At 48.8% G+C, this 22,575-nt stretch overlaps 1 protein-coding gene across 2 annotated transcripts in view; it reads left to right on the top strand.

The window, feature by feature from the left end:
- The window catches only part of ARNT2 (aryl hydrocarbon receptor nuclear translocator 2), a 193,072-nt gene that overhangs the window by 42,070 nt on the left and 128,427 nt on the right, over positions 1 to 22,575 (top strand). For both annotated transcript variants that reach the window (XM_068559007.1, XM_068559000.1), the window contains exons 2-3: positions 6,139 to 6,253; positions 13,073 to 13,120. In XM_068559007.1, coding sequence (XP_068415108.1) covers positions 6,139 to 6,253; positions 13,073 to 13,120 — 163 coding nt within the window. The remainder of the gene's footprint in view (positions 1 to 6,138; positions 6,254 to 13,072; positions 13,121 to 22,575) is intronic.

Genomic DNA, 22,575 nt, shown 5'->3' with positions numbered 1-22,575 from the left:
ACCCACCTATAATTCCCACAACAAAAATAGCCAAGTTTAACACATTGGTGTACTTGTATCTGCCTTCTGGTCTTTTTCTGTGCATATATTAAGTACATACACACGCACACACACACACATACACAGAGCTGTGGCATCCTCTTGTGAGGCATGGGTAACTTAATGTCTCTTGACACATACTGCCAACTCAACCTTCACAAAGGCTGTGTTCATGTACACCCCCAGGGGCAAGGTTATGACCATGACCACATTGTCACCCAGTAGGTATCCGACTCGATTTCCTCTCTGCTCAGTGCTACAGTCAAGGTTCCACTTTTCTTCCTTTTGGAGTGAAATTCAAAAGCCCTGGAGCAAATCAACAATGGGCTTATGGGGCTACTTTCCATCTAAATGTACAATACCAGGCTCTGGGACTTCCCTGGTGGCACAGTGGTTAAGAATCCACCTCCCAATGCAGGGGACACGGGTTTGAGCCCTAGTCTGGAAGATCCCACATGCTGCAGAGCAACTAAGCCTGCACTCTAGAGCCCGCGAGCCACAACTGCTGAGCCCGCGGGCCCCAACTACTGAAGCCCATGGGCCTAGAGCCTGTGCTCTGCAACAAGAGAAGCCACCGCAAATGAGAAGCCCTCGCACCGCAATGAAGAGTATTCCCCGCTCGCTGTAACTAGAGAAAGCTGGAGCGCAGCAATGAAGACCCAACGCAGCCAAAAAAAAAAAAAAAAAAATACCAGGCTCTGCCTTGGAGACCCTCGCCTCTGACCTGGGGAGTGACCTTCCTTTGGCCACCTTTCCCGGATGGGTGTCCTAGGAGCTTTGGTAACTTACATTTGAGTCATATGAAAAAGTTGCCAGATCTGGGGAGCAGGTAGTCACTTCTCCAAAGAAGGCTGACAGCTGATTACACTGGTAGATATGAACATAGATTACAGATGAGAGAGACATGTTTTTTATATTTTTATTTGAATGTATTAAAAGTGGCTCCTAAAAGACATTAGAGAAAAGTTTAACCTTTAAAGTGAATTTTAGTCTCATCGATTGCATCTTTCACTTGGTTTGTTTCGTATCTAAAACACTATTTTAGTTACCACAATGGCGTTTGATAAAATGAGACATCCGTTCCTTGAAAAAACTAAGAAAATGGGATAGGAGCAGATTTCCTTGATGTCATAAAGCATATTTGTCTTAAACCAGTGGGTCATTACAATTAAATTCGAGGACCAAGCAAGTTTGCTTACCATCACCATATTCATGATAATTTTAATCATTGTTGCTTGAGAGTTTTTTTCCCTCCCAGTCACTGTGTTAGGCTCTTCATATACATTATCCTTAATTTTTAAAATGATCCTTTAAAATAGATTATTGCTAGGAACTGTTTGAGTTGTGATTTGAAACCAGGTATGTTTCACTGCAAAGCTCTGTGGCCTTTCTGTTACCCAGTTATTATTGCTCATTATTATTGAATATTCTGGAAGTTCTGGCCAGTGAAATAAGACATGAAAAGAAACTAAACCTTTAACTATTTAAAGTGAGAAAATGGTATCATTATTTGTAGCCCATAGGATTTGTAAAATTAGAAAATTCAGAAGAATTAGTGATGAATTATTACAACAATTTAAAAAATTTGGTGAAATGGCAGGACATATGGCAATGGCCCTAGAAACTCTTTAGCCAGGCATGCAAATTTTGAAAGCATAATACATACATAGAACAGCAAGGGAGGGGAGGGCAACACCTATCTTAGCTGCTGGTCGAATCAGTTGACATCAAGCATGACAGAGTTATTGTAGCACAAGTGTCTTCATAGCTAGTAACCAATCAGAAAGTAATCTGGGAAAGGAGATCTCATTCACACTAGTAGCAATGATCATAATACACAACACAACATCACATCATAGTAACATCACAAAGTACCTAGAAATAAACTGAATGAGAAAGTGGGGGGATCTATATGATGAAAATGCAAGACTTTATTGAGCTAAAAAGGAAGTCTTGAGTAAATTATAGGCTTATGTCAATTCTTTGTTGAAAATTCTAAATATTGCAAAAATGTCACTTTTGTCCAAAATTAATTTGTAGGTTCAAGATAATCCAGTTAATTTCCAAAGGAGGTTAAACTTTATATCTTAATCAAATTATTTTAAAATTTAAATGGAAGAATAAGCCAGAAGAACAAAGATAATTCTGAAAGGTAAGAGCAGTGAGAGAAACGTGCATCACTAAGTGTGTTATAATGGTGCAATACTAGAGCAAGTATAGATAACTGGGTAATTGACAAAAAAAGAAAATAGATATTCTAGAAACAGACACATTTTCTATGTACAAATAAAATGTAAAACAGAGGGAGCATCAAAAAAACTTATGGGGAAAAGGAAGGACTCGAATAAATGAGGTTAGGACAGTTGAGCTTTTCTTCTGCTGTGGACTGAATTGTATCATCTTCTCAAAATTCATATGTTGAAGCCCTAATCGTACCACTCCCCCCCACCCCCCATTGACTGTATTTGAAGCTAGAGCTTATGGGAGGTAATTAAGTTTAAATGAGGTCATAAGAGTAGGGCCCTAGGATTGGTGGCCTTAGAAGAAGAGAAAATGTGACAGCACGGAGGGCAGGTGGTCTATAAACCAGGCAGAGGATTCTCACTGGCACCCAAATTGGCTGGCACCTTGATCTTGGACTTCCCAGTCCCCGAACTGTGAGAAAATACATTTATTTCGTTTAGGCCCCCTGACTGTGGTATTTTGTTATGGCAACCCAAGCTGACCAATACATCTTAAAACTCTACCTCTTAAAGCTTTCTCTAGTATTAAAAAAAACCTCTTAACCTAAAAAAGCAAGCAACAGATTGGAAAAATATTGTAAAGGATTTTCAGAAAATGTGGCAAAGCTCTAATATCTTTGTCATAAAAAGAGATCATACAAATGGATGAGAAAAAAACCTCTGAGTCTCAGTAGAGAAACGGGTACATGATATACAGATGCAGTTTACAGGAGAAAACGTAAACCTAGAATGAGTCAGGTCTTCTTAGAAATGCTTTTTGCATGCGGGAGGGGGGAGGGGGTAGTTTTGGACATTGTGGATGGTGAGCCGCCATCCTTCTGTGTTGTGTGTGTAGCCCCCTTTGCTGGAGATGCGTATGTGCCTCTCATTTTCAAATTATGTCGATGTATTTGCATGTAAGGCTCCCTTGCTCCCCTCCCCTTATCCCATGGTGCACGGGTTCTATGACACATGCATATCACATGTAAAGATTGTAGCCAACTCAGCATATCTGCCGCATGGCCTTCATGAAGCATACACTTACTCTGTGGTAGAAACTACTTGTGTCTACCCGTCCACTTGCACTTGGTATCTCGCACCAAGCCTGGAGGGCACAAGAATATACCTAGTGGGGTCTGATGGAGGCAGGCTGGTGTGGGCCTGTCCTCGCAGAGCTGGCCCTTTTTCTGGGCCAGTGAAACTTAATCATGGGAAACAGTCCAGCAGAATAAGATGCTGATGTGACAGCAAGACTGGGCCTGCCCCTGGCCCGGCCCCTGGTCCACTGTGGGCACCTGTGGAAGTCACTTAATCTCTTTTTCCTTGCTTCCCTCATCTGTCTGAGGAGAGGATTGGACTTTCCATATTCCTCAACCCTTGCCCCATAGCCAGGGTTTTTGTGGAACTTCACCGTCTGCACCTTTGTTTTCCCCAAATAAAATGGGACAAATATCATCTTCTTTCCTAACTGCACATTGCATTCCGTTTTCCACTCCTTCCTCCCCACTCCCCACCTCCGAGCTGGAGGGTAACCACAGAGGGAAAGGGTGGGCCTTTCCAGGTCTGCAGACAATGGCGAAGATCTCCTCCAGCCTGATGTTTCCTTAACTCAAAGGCAGGAATGAGGTAGTTGACTTTAAAATACTTAAACTAGTGTCACGTGGAACATGAGTTGTTCAGAGAACACATTTTAAGAGTTTCCACCATTAGAGACCTTTATGATACACGCTGGCTTAGTCACAGGTAAACAAACGTCCTTATATCAGGACTTCTCACTGTGTTTTTTGGTGGACATTGAAATCTTCGAGAAGGGGGATAAGTGTGTGGCTTTTCCCTACCCTGTTTGACCACGCAACCCTTTTTCCTGGAGAATCTTAAGGGCCTGATGTTCTGTGGGACTTAACTTTGGGAAGCGGTAACTTTTGTTTTCGCCCATGTTTGCACTGGCAGTGATTCAGCCTTTTAATTTTGGGACTTAATGGACTTAACGTGCTTTAGCCTCCATTGCAGAAAAAAATATAGATTTCTTATCAGAAGCAGGCAGATATAAGGTTATGAGGTCATTGCTGTTCATACTGCCTAGCTGTCACAAATCCAGTACAGGAATTGTTTAGAGAGGAGAGGATTGCTTTAAGAAAGGGATTTTTTTTTTTCTCCTTGAGTACTTTCCAATGTGTACATTAGTTAAAAAAAAAAAAACAAAACTAATAGCCCTCAAATTTTTGTGAACATAGTGGAGTAGCTAAATTAAGATTTTGTTTATTAGTACTGTAAAATTCTTCTACAGAACTTTTGAGTGGAGTAGTTCAGGTTGACCTTAGACTATGTTTATTAAACACAATGTCTTTGGACATAACTGTGGATCAGCTGTCAGATGCCTCCGTGGTTTCTGGGAGGGGGCAGAGAGCAGTAACTTAACACTTCGGAGCATCACGAACGTTCCTTCACTAACAAGGGCCCAGATCCCTGTCTTTATCCCAGACTGTCTTTCTGAAATACATTATCGTAGACTGTTGCATCCCTTCTGCCCTGGATAAGAGTTGGGCTGAGAAAATCGAGCCCTGTGGAAGTCATTCCCAAGAACAATAAACAGGATAAGAGAGGCCCCTGGAGTATTGCTTTTGCCATTTAATGGTCTGAGGAAAGGGCATCTGAGTTCAAGAACTCTCCACAAAGTGGGAAGGAGAAATTCTTTAACTGTGGTTTCTTTGACATTAGGGATGTGTACCTTGGCCTTAACAAGCTTCTGAAAGTTTCTAGCTTATAAGCAATAATACATTATGATAAAGATGCACAGGAAAGGTACTCTCATCTAATGCCAGACCTGCCTGTTCTTTTTTTTTTAATTGGAGTATAGTTGCTTTACAATGTTGTGTTGGTTTCTGCTGTACAATGAAGTGAATCAGCTGTATGTATACATATATCCCCTCTCTCTTGGACCTCCCTCCCAACCCCCGCCATCCCACCCATCTAGGTCATCACAGAGCACTGAGCTGAGCTCCCTGTGCTATTCAGCAGGTTCCCACTAGCTATCTATTTTACACATGGTAGTGTATTCCTCTCAAACCTAATCTCCCAATTCATCCCACCCTCCCCTTCCCCGCACCGTGTCCACCTGTCTGTTCTCTATGTCTTGTGTCTCTATTCCTGCCCTGCAAATAGGTTAATTTGTACCACACCTAGAGTCTGTCATACAGAGTGAAGTAAGTCAGAAAGAGAAAAACAAAGACCTACTTATTCTTTAAATTAACATTTCTTCCTAGAAAGGCCTGGCTGTGGAGAGCCGTTGTCACTGGCTTACCGTGCAGCCTGAAGGGATGCTTTTAAGGCCCCTGGACCTCACTGTCCTCATCATGAGTGGAGGGCCAGGCAGGGCTCTATATTCAGGGATTCTGAGTCCAAACTTAGAGAGGGGAACAGACTTTCCGCTTGAACACAGATGCCCAGGGTGAGGACTGAGCATCAGTGGTAGTGCTGCAGGGGATTGGCTCTTTTGGTTCTCTGGGTTGGCCCCATGTGGGCTACCAGTAGTTGGGACCAGCAGCGGGGTCCTTCCCCTTAAGCTTTGGCCACATGCCTGGTTTCCTGAACGTCTTACCCACCTCCAGGTGACAGGAGACAAGAGCTCTTTATGAAAGCTAAGTTAGCTGCGCGAACTCTTTTTTTACCACCTAAACTAAGTATGGGCATACTGCCCAGGGATATCCTTTTCCAGACAGGGGAAGGGCTCAGCTGCGTCATGTGACTAATGATGGGCCCAGGACCCAGGTTCCTGGATTCTCCTCCCAGGTGGTGCTTTTGGTCTGCCGGACAGTCTTCTTGCTTATTCCTGGATTTTCTGGCATTAACAAAACCTCTCATCTTTGCTGAATTGCAGAAATGGCTTCGGACATCCCGGGATCGGTGACATTGCCCGTTGCCCCCATGGCGGCCACTGGACAGGTGAGGATGGCCGGGGCCATGCCCGCCCGCGGAGGAAAGCGTCGTTCTGGGTAAGCAACCTCGGTGGTTCCAGGAATTGGGCTTAATACATGTTGAGCAACACTCTTGACCTGTTAGGAAAATATTGTCTCTCCCCCTCCTGGAGAATAAAAGCTCAGCAGTTTGCATCCTGTTTAGATTTTGCAAGATTCCTAACTATGCATGTGATTTGCCTCTAAGTGTTTTTGGGCCTCAGCACCCAGCTAGGGACTTCTGTTTGCTTGTCCTTGTGGTGAGAATGGCTCTGTGATCCTGCTGGGCTTTGCTCAGGCCATCTCTCTGAGGGAGGGGGCTTACCCATCCCTCTGCCTGAGCCCACCAGCCGGAGGGCAGCCCTGCAGGTCGAGCTTCAGCCCCTGTGGGCAGCAAAGATCCCTCTGGTGCTTTCTGTTCTTTGCTCCGTCTACCCGTCTTTGCTAGGTGGTGTGCAGGAATTCCTTTCCAAAAAAACTGGCTCTAGCCCAGCACCTAAAGTCTGGGCAGCTTACATTGTAACCTGCTCTGCCAGTAAAGTTGGTAACAGTGTTAAGTTCTGGTGGGAGCAGAAAGACCATCATTCTTAAGCTGATGGAACCCAGAACGACCTCTACTCATGATGTATGGTGTCTGTAGCTGTGCAGAGATCTACGAAACCAATCAACCAACACAGATCCAGATCCCTGCAGGAAAAACATAACGGTCATTTTCAGACTCTGTATATCAACCAACCCCTTTCCTTCATTGAATCAATTTTATTTTCAATGAAATATTTGATGGACAACTATTTGATAGACAAATACTTTCATGAAGTAGAATCAATTTGTCCTATTAAAGCAATTTCCAATAACCCAGGTCTCCCCAGGAAGACAAGGATCCAGGCTCATTTGTAAAATGGTCCATCATTTTAAACCTAAGAGTCGCTTTTAAACCAGTGTGATTATTAAAGGGGGCTGGGGGAGGGGGAGCAGGTATGTTATGAGGATCTGGAATGGAACGGAGTAGGATGAAAAAGGCCCTTCAGCGTTATAATTTGAGATGGTGAAAAGACTGCTGTGTGTGTAGTAGTCTTTAAAAGAAGGGCTAAGATTTTGGTGATTAGTGAGAGGGTAATGGAGTCTCGTTCCCCAGCTTTCTCCCCTCGGTTCAGCTCGCTCCCCTCCAGGGTGCTGATGCAGTCATTGTTCCTTCCAGCGGGACCAGCAGTGTGGTGCCTGGGGCAGAACTCCTGAGAGCAGCTTTATAGTAGGAAGCAGCCTGCCCTAGGGCTTACTACAAACCCAGACATCCTATTTTAACCAGCTATTCTTGCCAACTAGGTGCTAAGCTCAGTGGAGTGTGGGTTGTTGAAAGAATGCACTTGATGTCAACATATCAACTTACTGAATTTTTTTTTTAAATGCCAGGCCTTTCAAAAATGATTTTAAATGTCTGTGATTACTAACTTCCATTCCCTGCGGACAGAGCCTCATTGCTGGCCCAATCCTTTTTAAGAAGAGGAAGCACAGGACTCTTTTCTTTTTTCTGTATATTTAAAATTTTTTTTTTGAATTTTATTTTATTTATTGTTTTATACAGCGGGTTCTTATTAATTATCCATTTTATACATATTAGTGTGTACATGTCAATCCCAATCTCCCAATTCATCCCACCACCACCACTCCCCGCCACTTTACCCCCCCTTGGTGTCCATACGTTTGTTCTCTACATCTGGAGCACAGGACTCTTTGACGCAGGAAGGTAGGCTGGGCCAGGGCCAAGGACAGGCAGAGATGCTCGGGCCCAGTGTTTGCGGGACGAGGAGCCCTCTCTGTGCAGGGGAGGGGTCGCTGAGCCTCTGCCAGGAGTCTCTGCCACCCCTCCCGCAGGGTGTGCGCTGGGCCTACGCTTTGCTCAGGGCTGGGCTGTGGCGAGCTGAGGCTACTCCCCTCCTTGGCCTCCTGGCGTCCAGACTCTGACTTCTGCTTGCTGCCTGAGCTGATGACAGGACAGTGGACTCAGTCTCCTTTCTGCAGAGGTCCTCCAGGCTGCCCCTTTCCCTACCAGGTCACACATACACGGCGTGACACTGGAGGTGGAGGGGGACCTGGGGTGGACTGAGACAGAGCCCAGAGGTCACTTCCACTTAGAAGCAGGGAAGCACCACACCAAGCAAAGAAACCAGAGATTCAAGGGGACGAACAGCAACTGCTGGCACGCTACCCAACCAGCAGGATGAGGGCCCGCGCCTCCGAAAGGCAGATCCAGGAGCCGACCTCCTCCGGGGGGCTCGTCCTTTATTCTCCTCTTTTTTGGAGCCCGTGCGCCTGCCTCCTTTTCCCCGTCAGAGGGAAGGGCAGGCAAACCGCGCCCCCTCCTACTACGCCCCTGTGACTGAGGGTTGTATCCTCTGCGTCTCAGCAAGGAAACCTCCATTTTTACAGGGCAGTTTCCATAGTAACTCTCACATCTGGTATTTTCACGTGTTTTGCTGAAATTCTGTGACGGAGGCCACCGCGGTGGTAGAACGGCCACAGCAGCGATAACGCTCCCCTGACCACAGCCTGCGCGCTCAGTCCTGATGGAAGTCACATTCATCAAAAAGCAGGTCGCCCCGCTGCGGCGCCCACCCCTGCACCATGGCGCATTTACGCACGCTCCCCCGTCACTGCCGCGGTGCTCTTCCTCCTCCTTCTCTCCGAGACTGTGGGGCACAGCTGGAGACACGGGGAGGGGGAGAAGGAGAGAGCAAAGGAGTGGGGGGTTGGGAGAGGTAAGGACCTGCCTCCCGCCCCCTATTCCCTGCCTAGGTCTTCCCGCTCTGACCTGGTGATTCCGGTGGAGGGACGTGTCCCAGATTCCCAGGATGACCACCCAGCCCTAGTGTTTCAGAGCCAAGTAGAACTGACCCCTTGTGGGGTTTGGATCCCCCGGGCCATATGCCCGGCCCATCGCTGTGGATCCTCTGATGAATGCTCTTCCCACTGCCCTGACAGCTTCCCCAGTAAGCATCTTAGCAAGCAGCGTGCTCTGCTAGTGGTTGGGACAAAGGTGAGGGTTCAGAAGTTTCAGATTCTTTGAAAAGTGATTCCACATGTGTGGCAGAAGTGACCAGAAGCAAGTCACCTGAACTGCATTTTTGTAGAGAACTCCCTGATCCCAGTGAGGGGGTGGGACGGCATGGGGGACATCCACAGGGCACACTTGGTGCTTTTCAAGTGACAGGGGAAGTGACTGTCATTAGGCTGTGCCCACCCCCAGAGTCAGCCCTTGTTGGGGAGGGAGGGTGAGGGTAGAGGGGACTGGGTGTACCAGCCCCTTCCCGCTGCCTTGGAGTCACATGCTGGGCTTCTAAACATCGTCATTGGAGGGAAATGATTTCCAAATTGTGTGCAGCCAGTAGGTCAGCGTCTGCCTGCAATCTAACCCCACGGCTGCTGGAATGTGGTTGAGTAAAAGACATATTACATAAGCAGATGTTTTGCTTGGTTCAAATTTCTGCAGTAGTGTTGCTGTAGCCCCAGTCAGCTGGCCCAGGCCCTGAACGAAGGGTGTTGGCTGGCACCCGTGTCACTTCTCTTTTTGTCAGCAGCAGCTTCACGCTGGCCTGGGGTCGCTCCTTTGCTGCACTCTAGAACCAGCCTTCTTGGCACGGCCTCTCATCTTCTCTCATAAGAGCATAAGTGAATTATTTGCTGACTCATATTTGATGATGCATTATTATTATTATGCAATCGCTGTTAGGCAGATCCTCATCGCTCACTCTTAGCTAGCTGCAAGCTCAGAAATGCTTTTCACGGCTTTTTATCGAGGTTAGAATTCACGCTCAGCAACAGGAAAGTGAGGTAAAATGCATTCTCAGCCCACCTTTTGAGGACTCTTATATCATCCACTTATTGTACCGAATTCTTTAAAGTGAATACAATAGGACTTAGACGTCATATTTTAATTTCTCTCCTTTATTATCCAGGTGCTTAAGTATAATAGAAACACATAAAAGGCATAAAACAAAGGATCATTTACTCAGAGTTTTTATAGCAGAAGAAATAAGCATAGCTATTGTAGTTGTCTTTAAAGTGGAGCTTTTGAATTGGTGACAGGAGACCCAAAGGCAGCGTCTTGGCAAGTGCTCCTCCGAAAGATCCTTCTGTCCTCAGAAGTTGAATTTTTTTCTGTGTAGCTGATGAGCGGTGAGACCGCTTTGGGGTCAAGTGAGTTACCCTGAGGATCTGAACGGTCGTTTGTGTCCTGATTTCTCTCCTGAGTTCATGCCCGCATTATGCATTTCAAAATTCCTAGATGTGATTGCAGCACACGTGTGATCACACGCTTCCACAGGTGGGAAGGCACAGTTTTGGGGTCCCTAAGTTTTCATAGCCAAATCCTGCTTCCTAAGTTTTCAGCAGACTTCAGAAAACTCTGGCTCCAGAGCCTGGCCGTCCCTCTCTTACACTCTCTGCTCGACTGGGCTGAGCTGATCCAGACTGGGACCGTTTACCGTATGGCTTGCTTCCCCATCCGTGTGCTGCATGAGGGTCAGGTAAAGAGCCCAGCTGTCCTTAATGAAAACTCGGGTGACCAACCGTCCTGGTGGGCCCAGGGCTTTCCCAGTTTTAGCACTGAAGCCCAGTTCCTCCACAGATCCCCACATTCTGGGAAAACCAGGACAGTTGGTCACCCTAAATACCCCAAAAATCGTGCAGCCTGAGGAGGGAAGGCTGACTAATAAATTGTATCTTGCAGGAGCCAGCTTATCACACTCATATCAACTTGACCTGAAAGGCATTTTAAAGATAACTGTACATCTCACACCCACTTGAGGTGTTGCTAAATGCTTGCATAAATCCATTAGAATTTTGAAAATGCGAGTTCTTTTTCTTAACACTAGTCTGTTTTTGACAGCCCAGGGGTGTTAACTAACCTTCATGTCTGCAGCAAAGTCGCTCTTACCCGTGATGAACACTTGGTGGCAGTGTGGTTCTGTAGCTCTGCAAAGGCCCAGAGGCTCTGGGAGCAGGATTTTTGGTGCTATCTCCCAGACGTAATTTTTCAGGAAAGGTGAGGTGATGGCTTAGTAGCTAAGCAGTATATTGATGACTCTACCTCATTTAGAAAGTCGTGCGTTCAGCCCCCATTTTCCCACAACATAGGCAACTCTGCAGCTGCTGTCTGGTGCCCGGCTGCCCAGTCTGCATTGTAGGGGGTGCATGTCTCTCTCCCCCAGTGGTGTTTTAACTCTACTTTCCCTTTCTTATCACTTTTCTTCCCCGCCTTCCCTCCTCTTTGTGCAGAAGTATTTTTGTTAACATTGCTGTCATGTCTCCCAGTTACGTAACTCCTTTTGTTCTTGTGTTCCAAGCAGCCAGTGCAAGCCCTGGTGCCTGGAAATCAGGGATTCCAAATTGGCAGGGGATCCCATCAAGTCAACTCAGATTAGAACTCTGGCCACACTGCACATAAAACAATACAAAAATAAACATGTGATACCATTTTAAAGAAGACAATGTTCCTTTGCCCTATGTCATCACAGTCCCTAGGTCCCCCAAGTAACCCCAAAGCCTAGAGAGTACGATTTATCTCATTAGGGGCCTCTCCCATGTGCTTGTCCAGTGGTGGCTCTTCCTATGCAACTGGCCATTTCCTGGTGGCCTGGGTGCCCTGTGCCTTACCCCATCACCCATTACCCACTGGGGCCCCCACCCTGAGAGCTGAGGGGGGGATGACGTTCCCTGTGAGGCCAGCAGCCCCGGCATATGTAGCTGTGGTCCTAGAGCACACCCGCCATTCTGGTGGCAAGCTTTTGGCCGCCAGGCAGGCTGGCCTCCCTTCTGCTTGGGGTCCACGGGAACTGTGTCCCACTTAGTCCCTCAGTCCCACTGAGAACAAGATGGGGGATGCAGTGGCTCTGAGGCGTTCTTCCCCCAAGGAATCCCACTTCCCCCAAATGTCCAGGAGAGCCAAGACATCTGTACTATTTCTGTTTTGTTCCCGAAGACTCTGGGTGCTCCTTAAATAAGTACCTGCTCTGCTCTAACATCTTCAGGAGTAAAATTAATTGATATTAGAGAGGGCTGTTTTTTTTGTTTTGTTTTGTTTTTTGAGAAGGAGAGTTTGGGATATCAGTTAAAGAAATATCTATCAAAACTTTTTGTTTTATGTGTATTTGGAGAGGCCCAGTAAAGTGGGAATCTTGAGTATTTATTGGGTGAGTTTCAATAAGCAGACAGCCACTTTGAGTAGCTTGGGCCCCAAACGACTGTTTCGCACACACACCCATTTACTTGGACCTGGAGTTTATAGGATAATGGCCTTAAATGCCCTTTCCATGTTGACTCATCCAGACCAGCCAAGTCCTCACATGGCACAACCAGTAGTATGTGTTCTTTTCCTCATAATCCCTTCATTGCCCTTAAAACTTCCTGTTTTTGAAACCCTCTTGAGCTTTCTCAGTCTCTTAATATACCACAAAATAAGTTAAAGAAGGAAGTCTCCTTGTGGAATAAATGGTGTGGAGGGGAGCAGGTATCCCCAAAGGTGGTGGGAGATCAGGGGTGTTGACTTTTCCAGCACAGCCTGAGCAACCCACTGGCAGCCTGTATAGGGTTCTAGAAGAGTTCGAGTTGATATTCCAGCACTTTTGCAGAAGTCCCCAATCATATAATTAATGGCATTGCTACTGTAGACCTTTCATTCTGCCCTTTCTTGTCTCGAACCTGTGCAATGACTGTGTAGAGATACTGTTTTTTGCACTGCCAAGGGTTGGGATTGTTGGAGAGCAATCTGACCAAATAAAACCCCCTGTGTGCCACCAGCTCATGTGTCCAGTTAAATGTCCTACCTATAATGAATGCTCACTCGTGATCTTGACTTTTCAGAATGGACTTTGATGATGAAGATGGAGAAGGTCCCAGCAAATTTTCAAGGTGAGTTTATTTTATGTTCCCTAGATTTAAAGAAGCCAAGAGCCAGTTATCACCTCATTGGGACCTACAGGGGTTTAAATGTCTTTTGTCATTGAAAAACAGCCATTGCCTCATTCTGTGCCAGTATTTGGCCCAGGGACAGGTAACTATTAGCAAACCTGCCAACCCCAGCCTGGATGATCAAAAGTTAAGTAACAAGTTATTAACTCTGTTGGCTTTTTAAATTAAATACTGACTGCCAGTTTTAATGGATTCTTTTTTAAAAGACAGACCTAGAGTTCAAGTTTAGAAAAACAATCAAGATAAAGCCTCTTTTTCTACCATGGAAAATAAGGAGAAATATAAGAAACCTGGGTGGCCCTGTTCTGAATGCAGGATATAAAACTGGACCTTAAGTTCCTAAGAGCTGTATCACTCACTGGCCACAGGACAGCATCTCTAACTAGGCTCTGTGGGGCTGTCCTGAGAACAGACCGCCTCACAGAAGGATACTGGCCCGTGGGAGCCGGTGGTGGTAGATGTACCACATACATGAAGGACAAGGCGGGCCCAGGCCCATGGCTCCTTTTTTTTTTTTTTATTTCGTTTAAGTTATGAGAGGAAGTTTGGCAACATGGAGAAAAGGGCAAAGATCATTCCATCAGTCTTAGCAAAATGCCCATCTGTACTCAGTTTACTTATGGAAGGGCCTGCCTTGACATTCCTCCCCCGCTGCCCCATCCAAGCATTCCTAATTCTTGGTTGTTGATGCATTTGAAAACGTACCCCAGGTTACGGGTACCTTTTTCCGGTATGCACAGTCCACAGTCTGGATTGACAACCTTGGTTATTTTATAAAAGTTTTTAGCAGAATGATGTCCGTATTGAGCCCCGGACCCATGGCCTCCCCCAGTTTGCTCATCCCCACGGCAGTTACTTTGGGTTGGGTACCTTTTACCCGTGTTGTGGGTGTGGATCGAGCACCCCTTCCCCAAATTCAAGAGGAACATGCATCTCGTTCCTATTCCTGGGCTTCCTGGCGTCTCCAAGTCCATCGAAAGTCTTGTCACTTGAGACGCTTTCCTCCCCGAGAACTTTGCCTTCCATCCTACCCCCTCCGCTTGGGTGAGAAGGACGGAGAAGGTGGAGCACGCTTTGACCTCGAATGACCCTGGAGTTTCTAATCAAATCAGGACACGAGTTTCAACAACAAAAGCGTGTATTACTTTTCCCTTGGTGCAGACAGAACCCCAGCCTGGATGTCCACCCATTTCTTAGGGTAAGTTTTAATAGCAGGGAGTGCTTTGTTCCCGAAAAGAGAGCTAGCCTCGGAAATAAGGGCACACATCTCCCCAGCCTAGTTTGTGCTCGCCTTACACAGCCTCCCTTTACAAGGAAACAGTGACCTGTGATTTCTCTGGGTCAGAATTCCCCTTGAGATAACATTGCATAGCATGTTGACCTCAGGAAATGATGGTTCCTGGGTCTCAGAACAGAGGGAGGAAGAGAGACGAGGAGTGACGTTTGTTTGACGTGGAAGGTCAGTGTCAGTGATGAAATAACAGCGCAGGGACACAGAGAGCTCATTGTCTGAGGTCCCATCAGGAAGAAACAGAAACCCTAGACTCTGTGAAACTGTCTTGTAAGCCCGCCAGTGAGTCAGGTTGTACATAGTCAGGGTTCAAACCTAGGCTTCTGGGAACCATATCCTTTCCCCTGCACGTGGAAAATAAGAGGGAAGGATGGGACACGCTTCCAACGTACACTGGGACCCGCGGAAGCCTGGGGCCACTTCAGCGTGTGACCGTAGGAGAGTTGGTGGACCTGTCTGCCGGTGGGGGCATCTGAGCGGCTCTCAGGTGGGGAGACGACTGAGTCTACCCTGCCCTCCGCTCTGCCAGCTGTTCTGGCAGCCGTCCAGGAGGGGGTCGGAGAGACTCTGCTCCAGGCTGTGTCCTGCCAGTGGCGGGCATGGCATGCCTCGGGGCCACTTCTGTTTCCTGCTCCTGCGCTTACAGTCTGCCTAGGGAGCCCTTGGGCGAGGCCCTGGAAGAGAGGGTGGCCGAGATGCGGGCATCTCACCAGCAGAATTTGCCGTCTCAGAATCCGGCCAGGGTGCTAGGCTGTGATTTCTGTCCCCCTGCTGTGTGTGCAGCCAGCTTTCCCAGGTCTTCTCAAGGCTGGTCCCAACTTCAAGTGTCCGACCTATCGTCAGACGTCGTGTCTCCATTTTTGATATGGGAAATGTGGTCACAGTCACATAGGAGGTAAATCACTCGGGTTTGGTTCCTGCCTGATCACAGCAGGTCTCAGGAAGAACAAGGTAGTAGCCATGAAGCTGCCCACGGCCACCTAACCACACACACGCACATGCGCGCACGTGTGCGTGTGTGTACCCAGCCGCTGCACACAGGTACACACATATGCACGCGCACGTGCGCGCACACGTGTGTTCCAGGGCCAGAAATGCCCTGAGGCCCGCTGCACCGTCCCCAGGCCTCAGCCCTCCTCCCCACACACGGTTCATGCCGCTCTGGGGGCTGTGACACGCAGGACAGGGCTCTGCTGAGCACATGAGCACCATGAGCACATGTCCGTGGGGAGGGGGAAGAGTGAGTATAACCGGGCATTTGGAAGGTTCTGGAGTGGGGTTGGGGAGAGGTAGGTCAAGGGAGTGGAGAAGGGGAGAAATAGATCCAAGCCCAGCAGGAGGACCACCCATCCTTGGCCGCAGAGCCGGGGAGCTGCAAGCGTAGCTGAGTGTGATGCTGCTGGGTGTCCGGAGAGTTGAGGGGTTCATTCTGATGGTTCCTCCTCTCTGGTTAAGCAGAGGCCGTGTGCTGTCAGGGGCAGAGGCTTAATGGTGCGCCTGAGAGGTAAGTTTGGGATGCCTGGGTGGACGAGATGTACGAACTGTAGACCCCACACCCTAGCACACTGTGTTGGCGTGCGGTTTTCTCCCAGCAGCGCCCAGCTGGTTGGATACAGGGGAATGCAGACGGCCTGTGCACTCAGGCCCGGGGGGTCCAGCAGGGGCAGCAGAGGGACGGGGCGGTGAGGTGGTTGATGCTGATGAGAGGGCCGTTGAAGAGGTCAAGCTACAGGTGCAGCTGCAGAGGGAAGAAAGGCCAGGAGCAGGGAGAAACGAGGGTTGATGACCTGGGGGAACGTGGAGGGGAGTAGACTCGAATACAGCTCGTGCCACGCCACGTTCGTGGTCTGCAATTTCAGTCGGGGTCTAACGTTTTTACCTCCCTTTCCTCCGTTAGCCTCCTTGGAATTCAAGCCGGGGCATCCCAGACTTCCCTCTCGGGCACACCTGTAAGCCTCTGCCCACTGCAGATGAACGAAGAATCTTCTGCTTTTGTGGGAATCTGAGGGTGCTGGAGAAGCAGCGGGTGTGTTCACAAAGTGCGGAGTCGCAGCTCTGGGAGAGGTCGGCCGAGGCTCGGGGGTGGGGGGATGGCTGCTGGAGAAGAAGGGGGACGCGGAAGGTGGTACAGCCGGGCGGGCTGCTGCAGGTCCCCGCTGTCGGCGTGGGCGGCCGACGGGGACGGTGACAAGGAGCCTGGAGGGTGGTCGAGACAAGTATGTGGGAGCGTCAGAGGAGTGGGCGTTCGGAGCCGGTCTTTCTTCCCAGGCTGGGCTCCACCTCATGCCTCTGGGAATTCCAGTTACCAAGTCATCCTCCTGTCATCGGATGGGGGTGAGCTCTTCGTCTCCGGGAAAACTGATGATACACCAGAAAGTGTTTCTCCGAAGATGAACCTCCCGGGCGGGGGTGAGTGGGGCTGGACCCGCCTTCGGGGAGGCCAGCGTGAGCCCCTGCCTGACCCCGTCCCCTCACAGACAGCCCTGGTCTCCCTGGGAGACGCTCGCAAATCCTGTCCAGCGGATCCTGCATCCCTACACTCGAGGAGAGGCCAGAACTCTTCCATCAGCTGAGCGGTTCAGGGTTCTTCCTACTTTAATGCCCCCTTGGTGGATAATCTAGCGAGTCCCAACATCTCCTCTTGTGCCTGCAGCTGGGCTCAGTGGCATCTTTTTTTTTTTTTTTTAAATTCTTTGTTGTTGTTGTTGTTTTGTTTTTTTTCATTTTGGCTGCGCTGAGCAGCATGCGAGATCTTAGTTCCCTGACCAGGGATCGAACCCGCGCCCCCTGCATTGGTAGTGCGGAGTCTTAACCACTGGATCGCCAGGGAAGTCCCTCAGTGGCGTCTTGAATACTGTTTCATACACAGGACAGCTGGCATCCCAGAGCTGTCATCAACAGAGTCAACTTTACACACCATGCTCTCTGTGTGACTTACATATATGTACATACACGTGTACGTGTATGTGTGTAATGTTCATTAAAGCAGAAGAGTGGAAACATGAAAAATAGAGGTCTTTTAAAATGTTGGGTTTATATCTTAGGAACAACCAAGTGTTCACTCCCAAACCTTTCATTTTTGTCGCTACGTGCTATCAACCTGATTTTTGCCATGTTTACACTCATTCTGCACCCTTTCTCAGAAGACCCAGGAGATCTCGCAAGGAGTTCTCACATCTGTTACTGTGAATTCTACTATAGTGCGTGGGGCCATCTACAAACCTGGAATTAAAAGACCTTGTTGATGAGTTTTATTAGTCTCTCTCCCAGCCTTCCTTTACCCTTCACCCTTCACCCTTCACCCTTCGAGGACTGGCTCTAATTGACCTTCCCGGGGTTCCATCCATCATCTGTGTGACTCTCAGCTGTTCCCTGGGGACACGGTGGCACCCAACTGCAGCAGTCCAGAAGGAGTTCTTATATTTTGTAGGGTTTCGCCAGTGAACCTCTAACATTATCTAAAAGTAAAGCTACCCACGATAGGAAAGTTTCCACAGAATTGACTTTTCCTCTTTCATCACACCCATTTTGATATTTTCCTCTTGGATTTGTGCAGTATTTACGCTTGTGGGCATTTTCTTTTCTGGCTCTGTGGGTTGTGATGATGTTTTAGTTTAGTCTTTCCGTCTGAATTTCCCACCCTGTTTTATTTAGAGCTCTGATATCAAAACCCCGTTGATAAGGGAAAACTATGCCACGTGGGCTTGTCCTGCAAAGATCTTTCCTGGCAGAAAAAGAAAAAGGTTGTCATTTCCCAGAATTCTCAGTCTGTGCATCTTAGCTAAGAGAGCTGAGCTTTTTGTTTCGAGGTGGGAAGATGCTCAAAGTACTTCTGATGCAGAGAGGACAGCCGGGAAGGAGCAAGGATTGCCCTTTTTTTTTTCACTTTATTTTTATTTATTTATTATTTTTGGCTGCATTGGGTCTTCGTTGCTGCGCACGGGCTTTCACTGGTTGCAGCGAGCGGGGGCTACTCTTCGTTGCAGTGCGCGGGCCTCTGATTGCGGTGGCTTCTCTTGTTGCGGAGCACGGGCTCTAGAGCGCGGGGGCTTCAGTAAATGCGGCACATGGGCTAGAGCACAGGCTCAGTAGTTGTGGCGCAGGGTCTTAGTTTCTCCGTGGCATGTGGGATCTTCCCAGACCAGGGCTCGAACCCGTGTCCCCCGCATTGGCAGGCGGATTCTTAACCACTGCGCCACCAGGGAAGCCCGGATTGCCCTTTTTTGTTGGACTTCATCTTATCAGTAACCTTGTGGGGGACACCCTGGATTGGCCACGTGGACTCCGTTTAGAGCAGGGAGAGATTCAGCTGAGCCTTCTGACACTGCCGAGTAAGCACCCAAGATGAGCACAGCCAACCTTCTCCCTGCCTCAACAGCCTTAGTTCTTTTTTTTCTGGACTGTGATTTTCTTTTCTTTTTCTTTTTTTTTTTTTTTTTTTTTAGTTGGAGTATAGTTGCTTTACAATGTTGTATTAGTTTCTGCTGTACAGCAAAGTGAATCAGTCACATGTATACATATATCCACTCCTTTTTAGATTTCCTTCCCACTTAGGTCATCACAGAGCATTGAGTAGAGTTCCCTGTGCTATACAATAGGTTCTCATTAGTTATCTATTTTATACATAGTAGTGTATGTATGTCAATCCCAATCTCCCAGTTTGTCCCACCCCCGCTTTCCCCCTTGGTGTCCATAGTTTGTTCTCTACTTCTGTGTCTCTATTTCTGCTTTGCAAATAAGTTCACCTGTACCTTTTTTCTAGATTCCACTTATAAGCAATATTATACAATATTTGTTTTTCTCTTTCTGACTTATTTCACTCAGTATGACAATCTCTAGTCCATCCATGTTGCTGCAAATGGCATTATGTCGTTCTTTTTTATGGCTGAGTAACATTCTATTGTATATAGGTAGCATACCTTCTTTATCCATTCCTCTGTCGATGGACATTTAGGTTGTTTCCATGTCCTAATAGTGCTGCAGTGAACATTGGGGTGCATGCATCCTTTAGAATTATGGTTTTCTCTGGGTATATGCCCAGGTGTGGGATGGCTGGGTTATGTGGTAGCTCTATATTTAGTTTTTTAAGGAACCTCCATATTGTTCTCCATAGTGGCTTCGACAGCCTTAGTTCTTATGAACCAGTAAAGTCTGGCAGAGAAGTTGGGTAGAACCTGGCATGGTGTCGCCCACGAGCAACCAAATTACTAGGGGGTTTGGCTTGAGACCTTCTCGTTGTTTCAGTGGGTTGGGGTTAGGATTGGAGTTAGAACGCTTTGGCATGAACTCTGTTTCAGGTGGAGCCAGTCCTCTGCCCTCAGGCCCATCTGGATCAGTCACCCCTTCGTAGATGTTTGGCTCTCATGTCACTGACTTCAGTTTTGATGCCCTTCTTTCCTTGCTCAGCAACCCCAGCTCCTCTTGCTTTTCTCCTGCAGAGACTAACCTAGACTTGAAATGACAGTACCTGGATAACCCCAGACTTTGTAGAGAAGGGGAGGAAATTGTTTCTGGAGTCCTAAGTAGTCCTGAGCCGTGTCCCTCTAGAAGCTGCCGGGCCTTTTCTTCCCCATAGAGCCTTAGGTACCTTTGCCTGTCAGTCTCCCCGGCTGTTCCAGCTCTGACTCCGGGACCAGTTAGCGCTCTGCTGAGGAGCCTAGTTCAAGTCCTACTAAGTCAGTACCGCTCTGAGCCTCAGGGTCCTCTTCCACACAGGGCGGTCATGAGGACCAGTGCAGTGACCAGTGGGAGAGGCCTTGGGAAGCTGTGGGAAAGCCATATAACACGGGGGAAGTGGTCCCACTGGAATGGGGGTGATCAGAGACCGGGCCTGGGCCCCCTCTTTGGAGGACCTGGGCTTTCTCAGACTTTGTCTCCCTGTGTCTTGTGTGAGCCTTATCTTCAGCCTAAACACCGGGGAATCTTGCAGCTGCTTTGCAGAAAACCATGCCATGGATGGCTCCTGGGGGCGGGGTTCCTGCCTCTGTCCCAAGGAGGAGACATCTTTTGCTCCTTCTGCAGAAGCCTTGGAACCCAGGGAAACTGCCTCGCTGGATATGCCTCTGTGGGTCCCCCTCCGCAGGGCCTGTGGCCAGCGTCACTGTGGGGCTGCCCAAAATGCCCTCCTCGGGCCTTCATGGCTCTCATGGTGCCCTGCCCTGCCACCCAGGAAGGGCTGGCCAGGACAGGAAGGGTGTTCCCTGAAAGTTTGCAAGATACAGTCTCCCTCCCAGTGTCAGGGAGGAGGAGCCAGGGCCAGTCTGAGCCTGAGGCTGCTGCCAGCCGGCAAGGACTCGTGTGGAACCCACCCCCCCCAAAATCCTCCCCCCTTGGTCAGGATGGTTCCCCATGCCAGTCCTGAAGGACAGATGGTCTCTGCACCTCTGCGAAGGGTCTCCTCCCACAGTCTGACTCCCCCCTGGCTGGAGGGGATGGATGCTTCTTTTGCATGAGAAGTGCTGAAGACCTTTACCGAATCAGACCTTTCCTGCTGCTTGGCCGTGTGTATCCAAGTGGACAGAAGAGGCGTTTTGCTTGTTTCCTGCTGGTCTGTTGTTGAGACCGTGGTGGCCTGGAGAGCAGTGTGCGTGTCAGGAGGTGGCGGTGGAAGCTGAGGTGTCATAGAGGAACGTGGTCCTGGTGCCACCTGGAGCAGGGCTGCTCTACCAACAGTCCTGTCACCTGTGGAGCTACTAAGCTGGCAATGGCGGGGGGGGGGGGGGCGGGTGTCAGCACTGACTTCTCAGGTTTGGGACCTGGCCGTGTGGGTGACCAGGCTGAGAGGGAGCTGGGCGTGTCCCTGATGGTGTCAGCCTGTCTGCCACCCCCAGGGCTCACAGCTGGTGACAAGAGCAAAGAGAGGCAGCTGGAGGACTTAGGTTTACCACATGCTCCTCTCAGCCAGGCCTGCCAAAGGGGCATGCAGCGTCTTGGGGCCCTCGGGTTCCTGGAGATTTCTCGGGACTTTTGTAGTAAGTCCTGTTTGTTCGTAAGTCCAGCAGAGTTAGCCTAGGCCCCACGACTAACACAGTCGGCTCTCTAGTACTGCACTGGAATAGGTTTATGATACTTTTCACACAAATAATACATAAAAACAAACACACACAAATAATAAAGAAAACATTTTTAATCTTACAGTACAGTACCCTGAGAAGTACAGCAGTACAGTACAACAGCTGGCATCCAGGGGCTGGCATGGAGTGAACAGGCAAGAAGAGTTACTGACTGGAGGAGGGAGAGGAGGTGGGAGATGGTAGAGCTGAAGGATCGTCAGCAATAGGAGACGGAGGGCAAGCTGCGATGTCACTCACGCCTGACGTGGATGGCACAGGTTCTCGTGCCTTGCTGGAACCAGATGCACGTTTGCATCTTTGAAAGTTCGAAACTTGAAGGTTTGTATGTAGGGGACTCGCTGTACACAGGGATTGTGTCCTTGCCGGCCCACTCTCTGTTGCCTCTGCTGGTCTGTCAGCGTCTGTCCTGCCTGCCCGCCCCCCAGCACTCAGACCCTGAGGTGCCCCAGGTGTCTCGAGTCTGTGGTGACCGGGAGACCTGGCCCCAGCGTGGAGCTGTCCTGTCCGTCTGCCTGTGCAGGTCTGTCGTTCCCTTCCCACCAGAGATGGGAGACTCAGCTGCCATCCGCAGAGTTGAAGGAAGATCTTTATTGAGCTTTCCAAAGCACCCCTATTTTGTATTTAATCAGGATGGACGTGTATCTCACTTCTCCCATTACCCTTAGGAGGTCACCCTCGGGAGCCGAGTTGGAAGAGAAACCCAAGGCAGCGTGCAGCTGCACTTCCTCTTTCTTGCCCTTAGTTTCTGCAGCCGTGTTCCTGGGCCAGGCTGGGGGCCCTCTTGTCCCAGCAGAGGTGTTACAGCCGACGGCTGTGCCTGCGGTCTCAGCTGTCATTGCTGCAAAGCCCTTGCCCCTGTGCCCACGTACAGAGGGGCTCATTGCTTTATTGATGCTGCACGTGGGGCACACGAAACTCAGATGCCAAGGTCACAGGCTGCCCCTGCAGTTCCTCCAAGCAGACCCTGCATCGGCCCACACCCTGTGGAGGAGGTGGCCTTGGTCCTGGGGACACTTCCTTCTGTTTTCACA

This window comes from Eschrichtius robustus, chromosome 1 (genome assembly GCF_028021215.1).
Source record: "Eschrichtius robustus isolate mEscRob2 chromosome 1, mEscRob2.pri, whole genome shotgun sequence".
Lineage (NCBI taxonomy): Eukaryota > Metazoa > Chordata > Mammalia > Artiodactyla > Eschrichtiidae > Eschrichtius > Eschrichtius robustus.
This window is presented reverse-complemented; position numbering and strand designations above follow the sequence as displayed.